Here is a 17,540-nt window from a genome sequence, read left to right as displayed (position 1 = left end):
GTTTAGCTAGGACTCCCTAGGACCTTACCATTAATTGTATAAGTCCTGCTAAGATTTGCTTTCCCAAAATGCAGCAGCTCACATTTATCTGAATTAAACTCCATCTGCCACTTCTCAGCCCATTGGCCCATCTGGTCCAGATCCTGTTGTAATCTGAGGTAACCCTCTTCGCTGTCCACTACACCTCCAATTTTGGTGTCATCTACAAATTTACTAACTGTACCTCTTATGCTCACATCCAAATCATTTATGTAAATGACAAAATGTAGAGGGACCAGCACCAATCCTTGTGGCACTCCACTGGTCACAGGCCTCCAGTCTGAAAAACAAGCCTCCACCACCACCCGCTGTCTTCTACCTTTGAGCCAGTTCTGTATCCAAATGGCTCGTTCTCCCTGTATTCCATGAGATCTAACCTTGCTCATCAGTCTCCCATGGGGAACCTTGTCGAACGCCTTACTGAAGTCCATATAGATCACATCTACTGCTCTGCCCTCATCAATCTTCTTTGTTACTTCTTCAAAAAACTCAATCAAGTTTGTGAGACATAATTTCCCATGCACAAAGCCATGTTGACTATCCCGAATCAGTCCTTGCCTTTCCAAATACATGTACATCCTGTCCCTCAGGATTCCCTCCAACAATTTGCCCACCACCGAGGTCAGGCTCACCGGTCTATAGTTCCCTGGCTTGTCTTTACCGCCCTTCTTAAACTGTGGCACCACGTTTGCCAACCTCCAGTCTTCCGGCACCTCACCTGTGACTATTGATCTTACAAATATCTCAGCAAGAGGCCTAGCAATCAGATTCAATTGGGACATTCAAAACAGAATCAAATAAGGGTGTAGGTTTGCTTGCTGAGCTGTAGGTTTGATATCGACTGGGACAACACATCTATCCTGGGACAGGCCAAGCAAAGACATGCCAGAGAATTCCTGGAGCCCTGGCACTCCAACCACAATGTCATAAACAAACATATGGATCTCGATACCATCTATCAACCCCCTCAGAAAACGAACAGGAAATAACATCACCAAAACCCCAGGAACCCCATCCAGGACAAACATATAAATAGAAAGCAGGAGACAACAGCTTCGCTTCACTTGGAGGTCGCCACTGATGATGTTACCTAGTCAGGTAATGAAACGTCTGGATAGCAAACCTACAGCTCAGTGAGCAAACCTACACCCTAAACCTCAACCTGAGCTACAAACCTTCACAAACCTTGCAGAATCGAATAAGTACTTCAAGGGAAAAAATCCTCTGGGTTGTGGGGAGAGGGACTGATGGAATAGTATGGCATAGTAAAACAGACTGAAATGTCATCCTTCTGTGCTATTTCATTCAATGATTCTACCACCTAGTGTCATTGATGGCTGTCTCCTTGAGCTCAAGACAGACTGATACCAATCCTTCGTTTCCCAGTTTAGATTGACTCAGTGCAACATAATGCTGTTTCTTATCAAGCTCCTTCAAATGCTTTCAGATTTGGGACATCCACCAGGCTGTCATTGCTGATGAAGTAGAGCAGGCCATTGTTCTGCAATAAGTAGGTCTGGATTAAGTTTGTATCATATGGCAATGTTAATAATGTTTGTTGACTTGACAGGAAACTCTACCATCACAACAATGCCCAGCTGGGAATGTCTCTGATGAGGGCTGGTGTGACACACTGGCATGCTGGGCTCATCGAACCAGGCCATGCTATGATTTGCCAAGCGAATGGGATTCTCCTGGTGACACATGGTCCCACCCATCCAATCACCAAGGATGTTGAGGTCAGTTCTAAATGCAACATTCTCATTGGAGCTCTGTATGTCTGCAGTGACAGGAGTGATGACACAGTGAGTTAGGAATCCGGAATACAGTGTGAGTTTAAAATTGAACCAAACTCTGTATCCAATCCATCACTTACTGCTCGTGTTAGTCTTTTGGTTGTCATTCAGAGGTGAGGGTCTACTTTTGTGTGGCAGAACTTGCTCACCTTAAAATCAAACCAGTTTATGGTCAATATGTAGATCAATTCTGCCAAGTCGGTGGGCAATTGGCTGGTAATCTTGAAATGCCATTCAGGGCAGGTCTCAAAACAACCCCATCCTTTTGAACAACATACTGCTTGACAGTATAAAGTGTGGGTTAACTGAAATTCCACAGAGTCCAGTATCCAGTCACCACGTCACTTTATAAGTGGAGAGACCCGGATACTGATCCAGCTCCCTCAGAACCAGCTCTCAGAGTGAACAGAAGCTCTGACATTCCTGTTTATATCTGTCAGCCATTGATCCGTAATTGGGGATATTAATCTGATCCAGTCAGGGAACTCATATTCTGAGGCCCACCTGGCTGACCTTGTTACAATCATGATATTAACTGTGTTAAAATCCTCAGAGATTACAGCATAGAAGGAGGCCGTTTAGCTCATTGTGTTTGTGCTGTCTATTTGCTAGATTATAATTTCATTCTGCAACTAAAGAAAATACTCTAATCAGGAAGTGAACATGTAGATTTTAAGTGCGCAGCTGGAATATAAACTGGCATAGCATTCACATTTGGTCTGTTCATAATTACTGAGTTCTATTGTAGCTTCATCCATGAATTCCATTAGAACCACACTTTTCCCAGTTGTGAACTGGTCATTCATTGCACAGGACACTTAAACCAAGGCCATATTTTGTCATCCGCTCGGATATGATTTGGCGATAGAGGTAGGAGAGTTCTCCTGACATGTTGGCAAAGATTTGTCCCAGAACCAACACCTCAATGCAGCTTAATTAGATAACCATCTGTAGCATGGAGCTGTGTTCACCTACATAACACAACCACATTTCCAAGTGACTATTAGCTGCAAAATATTTTGAGCCTTTTTTGAGAAATGGGACATGGTGCAAGCACAAAGATTAAATACACATTTATCTCAAAAACAAATTAAAGCATTAATGAAACGCATGCTTCATTATAATTGAGGTTGCTGTTCTTTAATTCCTGACAACTGTGTGTGGTTACCAATTCCAATGTTCTCACTCATGCTAGGTGAGCACTTCGGGGGCAGTGACCACAACTCGGTGACTTTTACTCTAGTGATGGAGAGGGATAAGTGTGCACTGCAGGGCAACAGTTATAGCTGGGGGCAGGGAAATTATGATGCGGTGAGGCATGACTTAGGATGCATGGATTGGAAAAATAGGCTTCAAGGGAAGAACACAAATGATATGTGGAGATTGTTCAAGGAACAGCAAATGGGTGTCCTTGATAAGTATGTACCAGTCAGGCAGGGAGTAAAGGGTCTTGTGAGGTAGCCGTGGTTCAATAAGGAATTGGAATCCCTTGTGAAAGGGAAGAGGGCGGCCTATGTAAAGATGAGGCGTGAAGGTTCAGTTGGGGCGATTGAGAGTTATAAGGTAGCCAGGAAGGATCTAAAGAGAGAGCTAAGAGCAGCGAGAAGGGGACATGAAAAGTCCTCAGTTGGTAGGATTAGGGAAAACCCAAAGGCTTTCTATAGGTATGTCAGGAATAAAAGGATGACTAGGATAGGTATCGGTCCAGTCAAGGATAGTAGTGGGAAGTTGAGTGTGGAGGCGGAGGAGATTGGTGAGACACTAAATCAATACTTTTCGTCAGTATTCACTCAGGAACAGGACACTGTTGCTGATGTGAATATTGAGTCACAAGTGATTAGAATGGATGGCCTTGAGGTACATAAGGAAGAGGTCTGGGGAATACTGGAAAGGATGAAAATAGATAAGTCCCCTGGGCCTGATGGCATTTATCCTAGGATCCTCTGGGAAGCTAGGGAGGAGATAGCGGAGCCATTGGCCTTGATGTTTATGTCGTCGTTGTCTACAGGAATAGTGCCAGAAGACTGGAGGATAGCGAATGTGGTCCCCTTGTTCAAGAAGGGGAGCAGGGATAGCCTGAGTAACTATAGGCCAGTGAGTCTCACTTCTGTTGTGGGCAAAGTCTTAGAGAGAATTGTAAGGGATAGGATTTATGAACATCTGGATAGGAATAATGTGATCAAGGATAGTGAGCATGGATTTGTGAAGGGCAGGTCATGCCTCACAAACCTTATTGAATTCTTTGAGAAGGTGACCAAGGAAGTGGATGAGGGTAAAGCAGTAGATGTGGTGTATATGGATTTTAGCAAGGTGTTCGATAAGGTACCCCATGGCAGGCTAATGCAAAAACTACGGAGGTATGGCATTGAGGGTGCATTAGAGGTTTGGATTAGGAATTGGCTGGCTGGAAGGAGACAGAGGGTAGTAGTTGATGGTATAGGTTCATCTTGGAGCGCAGTTACTAGCGGTGTTCCACAAGGATCTGTTTTGGGACCATTGCTGTTTGTCATTTTTATAAATGACCTGGAGGAGGGGCTTGAAGGCTGGGTGAGCAAGTTTGCGGATGACACGAAAGTCGGTGGAGTTGTTGACAGCGAAGAAGGATGTGGCAGGTTACAGCGGGATATAGATAAGTTGCAGAGCTGGGCAGAAAGGTGGCAAATGGAATTCAATGTAGCTAAGTGTGAAGTCATTCACTTTGGTAGGAGTAACAAGAAGATGGATTACTGGGCTAATGGTAGACTACTTGGTAGTGTGGATGAGCAGAGGGATCTTGGTGTCCATGTACACGGATCTCTGAAAGTTGCCACCCAGGTAAATAGTGCTGTGAAGAAAGCATATGGTGTACTGGGCTTTATTGGTAGAGGAATTGAGTTCCGGAGTCCTGAGGTCATGTTGCAGTTGGTATAATACTCTGGTGCGGCCTCATCTGGAGTATTGTGTGCAGTTTTGGTCGCCATACTATAGGAAGGATGTGGAGGCATTGGAACGAGTGCAGAAGAGGTTTACCAGGATGTTGCCTGGTATGGTAGGAAGATCGTATGAGGTAAGGCTGAGGCACTTGGGGCTTTTCTCATTGGAGAAAAGAAGGTTTAGGGGAGATTTGATAGAGGCGTACAAGATGATTAGGGGTTTATATAGGGTTGACAGTGAGAACCTTTTTCCGCTAATGAAGTCAGCTGTTACTAGGGGACACAACTTTAAATTAAGGGGTGGTAGGTATAGGACAGATGTTAGGGGTAGATTTTTTACTCAGCGGGTTGTGAGTTCATGGAATGCCCTGCCAGTAGCAGTGGTGGACTCTCCCTCTTTAGGGTCATTTAAGCGGGCATTGGACAAGCATATGGAGGTTATTGAGCTAGTGTAGGTTAGGTAGGCTTCGGTCGGCGCAACATCGAGGGCCGAAGGGCCTGTAATTTTCTATGTTCTATGTTTCTATGTTCATTCAATAATGATATTCCCCACAATTTGTTTGAGTCTCAGCGTCAGAAGATCCCGCCGCTGCCATTTCTGCTGATCAGCTCCAACGACGCAGCTTGTTAAAATGCTGTTTTTTAAAATACGGGTGGCACGGTGGCACAGTGGTTAGCACTGCTGCCTCAAAGCGCCGGAGACCCGGGTTCAATTCCCGCCTCAGACTGTGTGGAGTTTGCACATTCTCCCCGTGTCTGCGTGGGTTTCCTCCGGGTGCTCCGGTTTCCTCCCACGCTCCAAAGATGAGCAGGTCAGGTGAATTGGCCATGCTAAAATTGCCCGTAGTGTTAGGTAAGGGGAAAATGTAGGGGTATGGGTGGGTTGCGCTTTGGCGGGTCGGTGTGAACTTGTTGGGCCGAAGGCCCTGTTTCCACACTGTAAGTAATCTAATCTAATCACAGTTATTAACTCCAGTGGGTTTGACATCCAAATCCTACAACCCATTATAAATAAGATCGTGCATTTGGAACAATTATATTGATCAAAGTCAAATACAAACATGATTTCCAATTGCTCGCTCTCCCTAATGTTGTATCAGAATATTGTTTTCACTTTCTGCTTCCTTTCTCAATGACAGGAAGCAAGGGGAGAGTTTGTAATTTGGTGTGAAACAAACTTCTCTTCTGCTTAAACTTGCTTTCAGATCAAATACAAGCACAAACCCCCCAAAATGTAGCAGGCAAATCATGTGCCTGATGTTTTTTCAATGCAATTCACACTTCCATTGAAAACCACAGTGGGTCTCATGATGACAGAGTGTGGTAGCATGGTATGTTTGGGTTGGCTGGCCAGGAGAGATGACTGAGTCTCTGAATAATAACTATTTATTACACATTAAGGAACTAACTGTAACCTTAAAGGAACGTTGCTAGGTCTAATAAAGTTAAAAATCACACAACACCAGGTTATAGTCCAACAGGTTTATTTGGAAGCACCAGCGTTCAGAGCACTGCTCTTTCACCAGGTGGGCAACCACTTAGTGAAGGAGCTGTGGTCTGAATGCTGGTGCTTCCAAATAAACATAGAACATAGAACATTACAGCGCAGTACAGGCCCTTCGGCCCTCGATGTTGCGCCAATCAAAGCACACCTAACCTACACTAACCCAATATCCTCCATATACCTATCCAATGCCCGCTTAAATACCCATAAAGAGGGAGAGTCCACTACTGCTACTGGCAGGGCATTCCATGAACTTACGACTCGCTGAGTGAAGAACCTACCCCTAACATCAGTCCTATATCTTCCCCCCCCTTAATTTAAAGCTATGCCCCCTTGTAATAGCTGACTCCATACGTGGAAAAAGGTTCTCACTGTCAACCCTATCTAACCCCCTAATCATCTTGTACACCTCTATCAAGTCACCCCTAAACCTTCTTTTCTCCAATGAAAACAACCCCAAGTGCCTCAGCCTTTCCTCATAGGATCTTCCTACCATACCAGGCAACATCCTGGTAAACTTCCTCTGCACCCGTTCGAGTGCCTCCACATCCTTCCTATAGTATGGCGACCAAAACTGCACACAATATTCCAGATGCGGCCGCACCAGAGTCTTATACAACTGCAGCATGACCTCAGGACTCCGGAACTCAATTCCTCTACCAATAAAAGCCAGTACGCCATATGCCTTCTTCACTGCACTATTTACCTGGGTGGCAACTTTCAGAGATCTGTGTACATGGACACCAAGATCCCTCTGCTCTTCCACACTACCAAGTATCCGACCATTAGCCCAGTACCCCATCTTTTTGTTACTCTTACCAAAGTGAATCACCTCACACTTAGCTACATTGAACTCCATTTGCCACCTTTCTGCCCAGCTCTGCAGCTTCTCTATATCCCGCTGTAACCTGGCACATCCTTCCTCACTGTCTACAACTCCTCCGACTTTCGTATCATCTGCAAACTTGCTCACCCAACCTTCTAACCCTTCCTCCAGGTCATTTATAAAAATGACAAACAGCAATGGTCCCAAAACAGATCCTTGTGGAACACCGCTAGTGACGGCACTCCAAGATGAACCTTTGCCATCAACTACTACCCTCTGTCTTCTTCCAGCCAGCCAATTCCTAATCCAAACCTCCAACTCACCCTCAGTGCCATATCTCTGTATTTTCTGCAGTAGCCTACCATGGGGGACCTTATCAAATGCCTTACTAAAATCCATATATACCACATCTACCGCTTTCCCCTCATCTACCTCCTTAGTCACCTTCTCAAAGAATTCAATAAGGTTTGTGAGGCACGACCTGCCCTTCACAAAACCATGCTGACTATCCTTGATCACATTATTCTTATCCAGATGTGCATAAATCCTATCCCTTACAATTCTCTCTAAGACTTTGTCCACAACAGAAGTGAGACTCACTGGCCTATAGTTACCAGGATTATCCCTACTCCCCTTCTTGAACAAGGGAACCACGTTTGCTAGCCTCCAGTCCTCTGGCACTACTCCTGTAGACAAAGAGGACACAAAAATCAAGGCCAATGGCTCTGCAATCTCCTCCCTTGCTTCCCGGAGAATCCTAGGATAAATGCCATCAGGCCCAGGGGACTTATCTATTTTCACCCTTGCCAGAATTTCCAACACCTCTTCTCTACATATCTCAAAGCCATCCATTCTACTTATTCGTGCCTCAGTATTCATATCGACAACAATGTCCTGTTCCTGAGTGAATACTGACGAAAAGTATTCATTCAGTGCCTCCCCAATCTCTTCAGCCTCCACACGCAACTTCCCATTACTATCCTTGATTGGACCTATTCCTACCCTAGTCATTCTTTTATTCCTAACATACCTATAGAAAGCCTTAGGGTTTTCCCTAATCCTACCAACTAAGGACCTTTCATGTCCCCTCCTTGCTGCTCTTAGCTCTCTCTTCAGGTCCTTCCGGGCTACCTTATAACTCTCAATCGCCCCTATTGAACCTTCACGCCTCATCTTTACAAAGGCCGCCCTCTTCCATTTAACAAGGGATTCCAATTCCTTATTAAACCACGGCTCCCTCACACGACCCTTTCCTCCCTGCCTGATAGGTACGTACTTATCAAGGATACTCAATAGTTGCTCCTTGAACAAGTTCCACATATCAATTACGCTCTTGCCTTGGAATCTACTTTTCCAATCCACACATCTTAAGTCATGCCTCAACGCATCATACTTTCCCTGCCCCCAGCTATAACTCTTGCCCTGTAGTACACACTTATCCCTCTCCATCACGAGAGTAAAAATCACCGAATTATGGTCACTGTCCCCAAAGTGCTCACATACCTCTAGTTCTAATACCTGGCCTGGTTCGTTACCCAGAACCAAATCCAGTATGGCCTCACCTCTTGTTGGCTTATCTACATATTGTGTCAGGAAACTCTCCTGCACACATTGCACAAACACTGACCCATCTAACGAACTTGAGCTATAGCTTTCCCAATCAATATCAGGAAAGTTAAAGTCTCCCATAACAATCACCCTATTACTGTCACTCTTCTCCTGAATCATCTTCACAATCCTTTCTTCAACGATTCTAGGACTATTAGGAGGCCTGTAAAAGACTCCTAACAGGGTGACCTCACCTCTCCTATTCCTAACCTCAACCCAAACTACCTCAGATGGCAAATCTTCGTCCATCTTCCTTTCCACCACTGTAATACTATCTTTGACAAGCAAAGCCACACCCCCCCCCCTCTTTTACCCCCACCTCTGACCCTACTAAAACATTTAAACCCTGGAACCTGCAACAGCCAATCCTGTCCCTGATCTAGCCATGTCTCCGTAATAGCCACAACATCGAAGTCCCAGGTACCAACCCACGCTGCGAGTTCACCTACCTTATTTCGTATACTTCTGGCATTAAAGTATACACACTTCAAGCCACTCTTCTGTTTACAGGCACCCTCCTTTAAGATTGATGCCATATTCCTAACCTCCCTACACTCCAGGTCCTGCACCCTAAAGCTACAGTCTGGGTTCCCATGCCCCTGCAGAGTTAGTTTAAACCCCCCCCAAGAGCACTAGCAAACCTCCCCCCAAGGATACTGGTGCCCCTCAGGTTCAGGTGCAGACCATCCTGTTTATAGAGGTCCCACCTTCCCCAGAAAGAACCCCAGTTATCCAAGTACCGAAATCCCTCCCTCCTGCACCATCCCTGTAGCCACGTATTTAACTGTTCTCTCTCCCTATTCCTCGACTCTCTATCACGTGGCACGGGTAACAAACCAGAGACAACAACTCTGTTCGTTCTAACTCTGAGCTTCCAACCTAGCTCCCTAAAAGCCTGTCTAACATCCTCAGCACTCCTCCTACCTATGTCATTGGTGCCAATATGGACCATGACTTCAGGCTGCTCCCCCTCCCCCTTAAGGACCCGGAAAACACGATCAGAGACATCACGTACCCTTGCAGCTGGGAGGCAACATACCAAACGTGAGTCTCTCTCGTTCCCACATAACCGCCTATCTGTGCCCCGAACTATCGAGTCCCCAATTATTATTGCTCTGCTCTTCTCCACCCTTCCCTTCTGAGTAACGGGGACAGGCTCCGTGCCAGAGGCCTGAGCCCCGTCACTTACCCCTGGTAAGTCGTCCCCCCCACAAGTATCCAAAACGGTATACTTGTTCTTGAGGGGAACGACCGCAGGGGGTCCCTGCACTGGCTGCTTCCTCCCAGTCCCCCTCACTGTCACCCATCTATCTGCCATCTTTGGAGTTACTACTTCCCTATAGCTCCGATATATGACCCCCTCTGCCTCCCGAATGATCCGAAGTTCATCCAACTCCAGCTCCAGTTCCCTAACACGGTCTTGGAGGAGCTGGAGATGGGTGCACTTCCTGCAAGTGTAATCAGCAGGGATGACCATGGCATCCCTCACCTCAAACATGTTGCAGGAGGAACATTGCACTGCCTTCACTGCCATCCCTCTAAAGCTAACCTTTATTTTAAAACAAAACTGGGTCTAAAGAATTCAACAAGCAAAATTCAGCACTTACCTAATTACCACAACGGATCTTATTATTAGGTTAGAGGAGGAGGGCGGGTGGGAGGCACTACCTCCGTAGTGCCTCGGGTTCTTCAGCTGCGCGCTTTTTAAAGGGGAAACAAACCTACCCAGGTAAGCTTACGCTCTACCTGCTTCCGGGTCTCGCCTGCCTCTCTGGTCGTCGTCACTTCCCCCTACTGCTCCCGCTCTTTCTGTGAAGAGAGAGTGAAAAAAACACCGCTGCCCGCTACCGGTAAGTACTTTTAAAACAAACAGTCTTACCTTAGCTGCTACTCGCACTCTAAATGGAACCTGTTGGACTATAACCTGGTGTTGTGTGATTTTTAACTTTGTACACCCCAGTCCAACACTGGCCTCTCCACATCAGGTCTATTGAAGCCTTGCTCCTTCCCTGAAACATACTCTCTGTCGATCCCTTTAATCTTCATGTTGGGGGTGCTGTTTCAGTCATTAACCATTTCAAACTCATGTACTGCAGGGAGAGAGATGAATGGAAATCAAATTTAAGCGTTAATATAACAAGGAGGATGACAAGAAAAGAAAGGTTTCCATGGGAACATTGGAAAGCACTTGTAAACTAGATAGGGCATGGAATTTAGAAGTCAGGGCCCAAACTTCGTTGGGAAGAGGTGGAGAAGTGAGGTCATTACGAACCGGTGACCAGGTGATCTTCACTTTAATTGCAGCTGAAATCAAGCTGGTTCTGTAATTGATAAAAGGATGTCAATTTTCCTTGTTACCACTCAACCATCATTCCAGATGTCAGTGCTGCACAGGGCCATTGCAAGCTCCATGCTGTATGACCACCACTGCTGTCCAGCAGGCAACAAATAGTAAACCTCAACACTGCTTTCTCGGTCAATCCAAACTCTGAGAGGGCAGACTACAGCAGTCATTGCCAAGTTTCATTGTCCCTGGGATTCCACCCTTGGGGGCAGTGCAGCTCCAACAGGCAGATATGGTTCTTGATCACCCTGACGTATCTTCTTGTGAAACAGCTTACATATGTATATGTAGTAGAAGGTGCCCAGGTGTCCTACAGCAGAGTTATCCAGCAAGGACCGACCAAGCTGTACAAAGAGATATCTGGACAGAAGATCCATCAGGACCAAAGCATTTTCAAACATATTAAAGATTTTGAGGAGCAGAGGCGAGAGAGGAAGCAAACCTGAGGGGACTAGGGAGGGAGTTTGAAAGCTTAGGACTTATGCAGTTCAAGGTACATCTACCAATAAGGGATTGATTCAAAGGCAAAGGCCCTGAGGAAAACAAACAGGAAATAACATCACCGCAGGAAATTATCTCACCAACCCAAGGAAACCTAAACACATGAATAGAAAGTGGGCCATGCCACCAGTGCTTTATCCAGACGCTCACTGAAGATGTTACCTAACATGGTGATGAAACATCTGAAAATGAACCTTACAGCTCAGCGAGCATACCTACATCAAGAACCTCAACCTGAGCTACAAATTGGTGACCCACAATGTCCTTAGGGAGGGAATTAGGGAATGCATCGTTCAAGTTGCATTGGGTAACATTTGCACTGCACAGTGTCAGGCAATGACCATCTCCAGTAAGAGGCAATATGACAACTGCCCCTTGACATTTAATAGTGTTATCATCACTGAATCCCCCACTATCAACATCCAGGTGGTTACCGTTGACTAGAAACTCAATTGGAGTCACCACATACAGTGGTTATGAGAGCAGATCAGAGGCTAGGAATATTGTGGTAAGTAACTCACCTCCTGACTCACCAAAACCTACCCACCATCTACAAGGCACCAGTCAGAAATGTGATGGAATACTCCCCACTTGTCAGGATGGGTGTAATTCCAACAACATCCAAAATGTTTGACACCATTGAGGACAAAGAAGTCTGCTTGGCACCACATCCACAAACATCCACTCCCTCCACCACTGACACTCAGTAGCAGCAGTGTGTACCATCTATAAAATGCACTGCAGAAATTCACCAAAGCTCCTTAAACAGAGCCTTCCAAACCCATGACCACTTCCATCTGGAAAGACAAGGGTAGCAAATGCATGGTAACACCACCACCTACAAGTTCCTCTCCAAGTTACTCACCCCATCCTGACTTGGAAATATGTCACCGTTCCTTCATTGTAATTGGGTCAAAATCCTGTAATTCCCTCCCTAAGGACATTGTGGGTCACCAATTTGTAGCTCAGGTTGAGGTTCTTGATGTAGGTATGCTCGCTGAGCTGTAAGGTTCATTTTCAGATGTTTCGTCACCATGTTAGGTAACATCTTCAGTGAACCTCTGGATAAAGCACTGGTGGCATGGCCCACTTTCTATTCATGTGTTTAGGTTTCCTTGGATTGGTGAGATGATTTCCTGCGGTGATATCATTTCCTGTTTGTTTTCCTCAGGGGGTGGTAAATGGGATCCAAGTCAATGTGTTTGTTGATAGAGTTCTGGTTGGAATGCCGTGCCTCTAGGAATTCTCATACATGTCTATGTTGAGGATTGGTATTACCATTCAGTGTGAGCTTTGCTACCTGCCTCTTTGCTGACAAAGGGCATGAGTGCAGGTAGGGTGTATAACTCAATCAGTCTTAAGTAGTGCCTTTTGCCTTTGAATACACCATCCCAAAGAATCTTGCTAGTAGACCCAAAAGGATCTTTACGTTAAATACATGTGGACCTTCTAACTGCCCACCTGCATGAAAGGTGTGAAGGAAGCAGTGTCCTTTTTACTAATTTACCGGAGGATCAGTGTTGAGGTTTACACATGAGCACACAAAATTGTTAGGATCCTTTGCACATTCCTGACATCATACAGATACAAAGGTCCAATCCGCTTCCTAGTCAGATTTCCAACCAAGCCTCCACTCACGTAGTGCTTACTTTCCATCTTCCTGCTCTAGCAATTAGTTAGTGGTGAAAGAAAGATCTCTGCTTAACTCATGATCAATATATAGGAGAGAATGAACACTGGTGGTTTAACACGAGTAGAATCCCTGACCTATGCCTAGACGTTAGTGATGCCTGAGACTCAGCCATCCTCAGCATCCCTGGGGCATGGGGAGGAGACACAAGTTATGACTGTTCAATAAGCTCTTGCTGAAGGTGCATCCATATGATGTTCTTATGAAAAGAAACCCAGCAAAACACAATGGATTTTTATTGTTTTCTAAAGCAACGTTAATGGATTTTGATTCTGACTGTCTTACAGACCATGCGGTGCCAAACGGAAATGGAGCTGCGAATGTTCAAGGAGAATGAATTTCTTTATTACCAGATGAGAGAGGCAGCGCTGAAGAATCAGAAAATACAAATGATGGCAGAACCTGCCGGCGAGTATGTCAAGGAGCTGTTCCACAGGAGAAAATAAGATGCTCCCAAGACAACTTGCTGCAGGAGTTCTGAGCTCATTAGCTTTACATGAAGAGTGGTTGAAAAGGGGATGCAAGTAGAAGCAATTCAACCGTAATCAGAACTGGTGTTAATCACGGCTTGTGGACAAGGCAGTTAAGAAAAATTGGCAGCAGTTTTCTTTCCTCTCTCAATGGCATCTTGTGCATTTCTACATAATTCACTTTAAAAAAAAATCACATAATATCAGGTTATAGTCAATCAGGTTTAATTAGAAGCACTAGCTTTCGGAGCGTCGTTCCTTCATCAGGTGGTTGAGCGTCGCTCCGAAAACCAGTGTGCTTCCAATTAAACCTGTTGGTCTATAACCTGTTGTGTGATTTTTAACTTTGTATACCCCAGTCCAATACCGGCATCTCCAAATCATACATAATTCATGCATTCGTAAAGTAGTCACAAACTGTTTTGTCAAACATGCTTTTCACTGAAGTTTGTGTGTGATGTTATTCAGGCTAATCAGAGTGGGGTGGGAGTAAGCAGGGAGAACTGTTCACAGGGGGAGTAATTATTAACCAGGGTGGCACTCTAGGTTAACTCTCTCACTGTAACAGTCAATAAGAGACAGTAAAAAGTCAGATGGTGGATAACCATAGAGTGATAAACGGCATTAGGTTAAAATGATCTCCTCCCATATAAGATCACATTCTTTTCTACTGTCATGGTGCTCGATGATCTACCTGTGCAGCTCTCCTTGTTTCTCTATTCTGTATGTTGCAAAAACCAGTCCTGTTCCAGTGAACAACAATTCTGTCTAAGGTTTGCTTGTTTCGCAGAGGTTATGGGACAGAGAAAAATTCTTGGTTGGAGACTAATGTTTTAATTCATGAATTGTGGGCATTGCTGGCTGAGCCAGCATTTATTGGTCATTGCTAATTACCCTGGGAGGTGGTGTTGATATGTTGTCTTCTCAAACCATTGTGGTGCAGGTATAAGCAGAGCACTTTTAGGGAGTTCTAGGTTCTTACCTCAAATCACAAGGAGCAGAAGTGTGTTGGAGGCTGCAGGAACACTAATGCTGCCAATCACACTATTAGTCAATTGATATGATAATAAATCATATTGACCCTTCAAGAAGGAAATTTGCCATCTGCACCCTGTTTGGCCTATATATGACTCCCAAATCCAACAGGATTGGTTCTTACCTACTTGTGAAAATGGCTTAAGGTCTCAGTCATGTTAAAGAAAGTATCACACCACCACCTCACTAAATTGGCAAGGTCAACACTCCTATGACATGACAGACTGCGTTCATGACAGACTGCGTTCATGACAGACTGCGTTCATGACAGACTGCGTTCATGACAGACTGCGTTCATGACAGACTGCGTTCATGACAGACTGCGTTCATGACAGACTGCGTTCATGACAGACTGCGTTCATGACAGACTGCGTTCATGACAGACTGCGTTCATGACAGACTGCGTTCATGACAGACTGCGTTCATGACAGACTGCGTTCATGACAGACTGCGTTCATGACAGACTGCGTTCATGACAGACTGCGTTCATGACAGACTGCGTTCATGACAGACTGCGTTCATGACAGACTGCGTTCATGACAGACAAGCTTTGGAGATAAAATAGTGCTACAAAAAGAGTCTAAACAATGAAGGTGCTGACAGGAATTCATGTTTTTGTTTAAGTCCCTCACACGACACTAATGTTTAGTTTAATATTTACAACTACCAGTTTTATGTATTAAACAAAATGTTGTGTACCTCAAATGATGACAACTACATAAAATAAAGTTACAAACTTTTCTCCTATGCCTTAATGTTTACAAGAACTGCATTGACTTCTCATGCGCCACAATTTCTTTTTGCTCCAGAATGAAAGATTAGAGAAAGCTTTTAACATGTACACCATATCAAAGATGGTGTTAAAAGCAGATTCCTTACTAATCCATACTGCTGTCCAAGATCAACCATGTTTAAAGTTGTTAGCTATGGATCACCTAATAAGATCAAGATTTTTATTGAAATGGAGTCTATTGGCAGCTATAGTTTGCTGTTATCCCTGGCACATCTTCCCATGAGCATTTGCTTCTGTCTATGCTATTAATTATAATAAATATAGATTTGCAGCTACTATTAAGCAAATTTCTATTTGTCACAGCCAATGGATGGCATACAAGTCAATGTTTACTTCAAATCATCCTCCTGCCAACTGGAGATTTTGAAAATCCATGAAGGGGATGTTGGGGTCATTAGCTAGGCCTGGATTTGTTAACCAAGGAACAATTAAAAATTATTGCAGGTCTGAAGTCACATGTAGTATAGGCCTGACTAGGTAAGGACAATTGATTTCTTTATAATAAATTGTAATTATCTGCTAAGCTTATGAAAGTTTTTTTTTTTAAAAAGTCAGGTCACCCACAGTGGGATATCTGCTCTATTAGACAGAGTTCTGGATTATAGCCTAGTGACAACTCTATCAACTATCCCCAACATTGTGAATGTTGGCAGTTCACAATTAATTCCTTGGTGATGGTGGTAAAATTTAGTCATTATCAATTCTGGATTACTCCCATAGCAAGCCATAATAGGACACTGCCAAGACAATGGGCTAGACTAGAGAAAATAAAAGCAGTCAGTTGCTAGATAGCCCTTAGCTCTCATCTGTAACCCCAGTTCTCTACCTTTTTTAAATGAAGACTTATTTCACAAAATTCATTCCCTCGCATATGCTCCTATTCATTTAAGAAGGAGATTCTGAGTTATCTTCAACCTCATGGCTCAGTGCTAGGGAGAACCATAAGTGGTATGCTTTTCACTTTGCTACTGCACTTCAGAAACAGGTTATAGATTATGCAGTGATTGGGGTATATAGTGAATAAAACACAATTATGCAAGTCTTAGTCCAGTATCATCTGCACTCCCTTCAAGTCCTGTACAAGGTGCAACATGAAAATTTATTAAAACAAAAAAAAATCAGTTTGCAGAAGCACTGTCCCTGCTTTTAACCCCATTGAGCTTACTTGGGATCAGAACAAACTTGAACTTTACAAACAGTTTGATCTATTTTTAAAAACAAGGCAGGAAGAGGGGGAAAGATACCAATGAAAGTAAAGATGACATCACCATGGATAAGTGACAGCAATCAAATATGTAGAAAAGACTGAAAAAAGGTCAAGGGCAAGTTGAGGGTCATAGAGTTGACTAGATTTTGCATTGATGGAGATGGTTTACATATAGAGTCCAACAGTTCCTGCAGTCTATAGAATGACGAAGAGAGTGAACAGAACCTAAAAATGCTGACAATTCTCCACCCTGAAGTCTAAGCAGTTACTTGTCCAGTTGCAGTTCACCAGCATTCCAACATGGTACACTAGGAGGCAGCTTTCCCTTCCATTTGGTAGTTTAAAACAATTCAGAAAAGTGGATTTGGCCTTTAAACCTTACTTGGACAGTTTCCACAAGTGAAGGATCTTAAATTTTGCAGCCAAGTGACAGGTAAATAAAGGAGGACCAATTCAGCCCTGTGTGTTAGGTGTTTCCTGTTTAGGAATTGTTAGTAATGGATGGACTTTACCTGAGGTTTGGGTGTAAATAAAAAGTGCTTGTATGGAAGTTACATAAAAAAAAAAAGAGTACTATACAGGTTTAAGGTTGGTGGAAGTTGCTATACTCCCAGGGGGCACAGGAGTATTTAGATGAATAGTAATCAGTTTCACCAAAAGCATCATGCATTAATAATGAGAAAGGTTACAATGAAAACCTAATTTCATAACATTAATGTACTAAATTGAACCCACTGTCACCAACAATACTTCAAGTAGATTCAGTCACTAGCCATAACACTGTTCAGTTCACAACATTTTATTTTCATAATGAA

The 17,540-nt window shown here is 44.0% G+C and overlaps 1 protein-coding gene across 2 annotated transcripts in view; it reads left to right on the top strand.

Annotated features, from left to right (window-relative positions):
- Positions 1–15,475, top strand: part of LOC140481226 (histone-lysine N-methyltransferase Smyd1-like) — a 79,459-nt gene extending 63,984 nt beyond the window's left edge. For both annotated transcript variants that reach the window (XM_072577093.1, XM_072577084.1), the window contains 2 exons: positions 1,610–1,778; positions 13,508–15,475. In XM_072577093.1, coding sequence (XP_072433194.1) covers positions 1,610–1,778; positions 13,508–13,666 — 328 coding nt within the window. In that variant the 3' untranslated portion in view covers positions 13,667–15,475. The remainder of the gene's footprint in view (positions 1–1,609; positions 1,779–13,507) is intronic.
- The last annotated feature ends 2,065 nt before the right edge of the window (positions 15,476–17,540 follow it).

Source organism: Chiloscyllium punctatum, chromosome 1 (genome assembly GCF_047496795.1).
Source record: "Chiloscyllium punctatum isolate Juve2018m chromosome 1, sChiPun1.3, whole genome shotgun sequence".
NCBI lineage: Eukaryota > Metazoa > Chordata > Chondrichthyes > Orectolobiformes > Hemiscylliidae > Chiloscyllium > Chiloscyllium punctatum.
The sequence above is the reverse complement of the archived record's forward strand: the minus strand, read 5'-3'. Positions and strand labels throughout refer to the sequence as shown.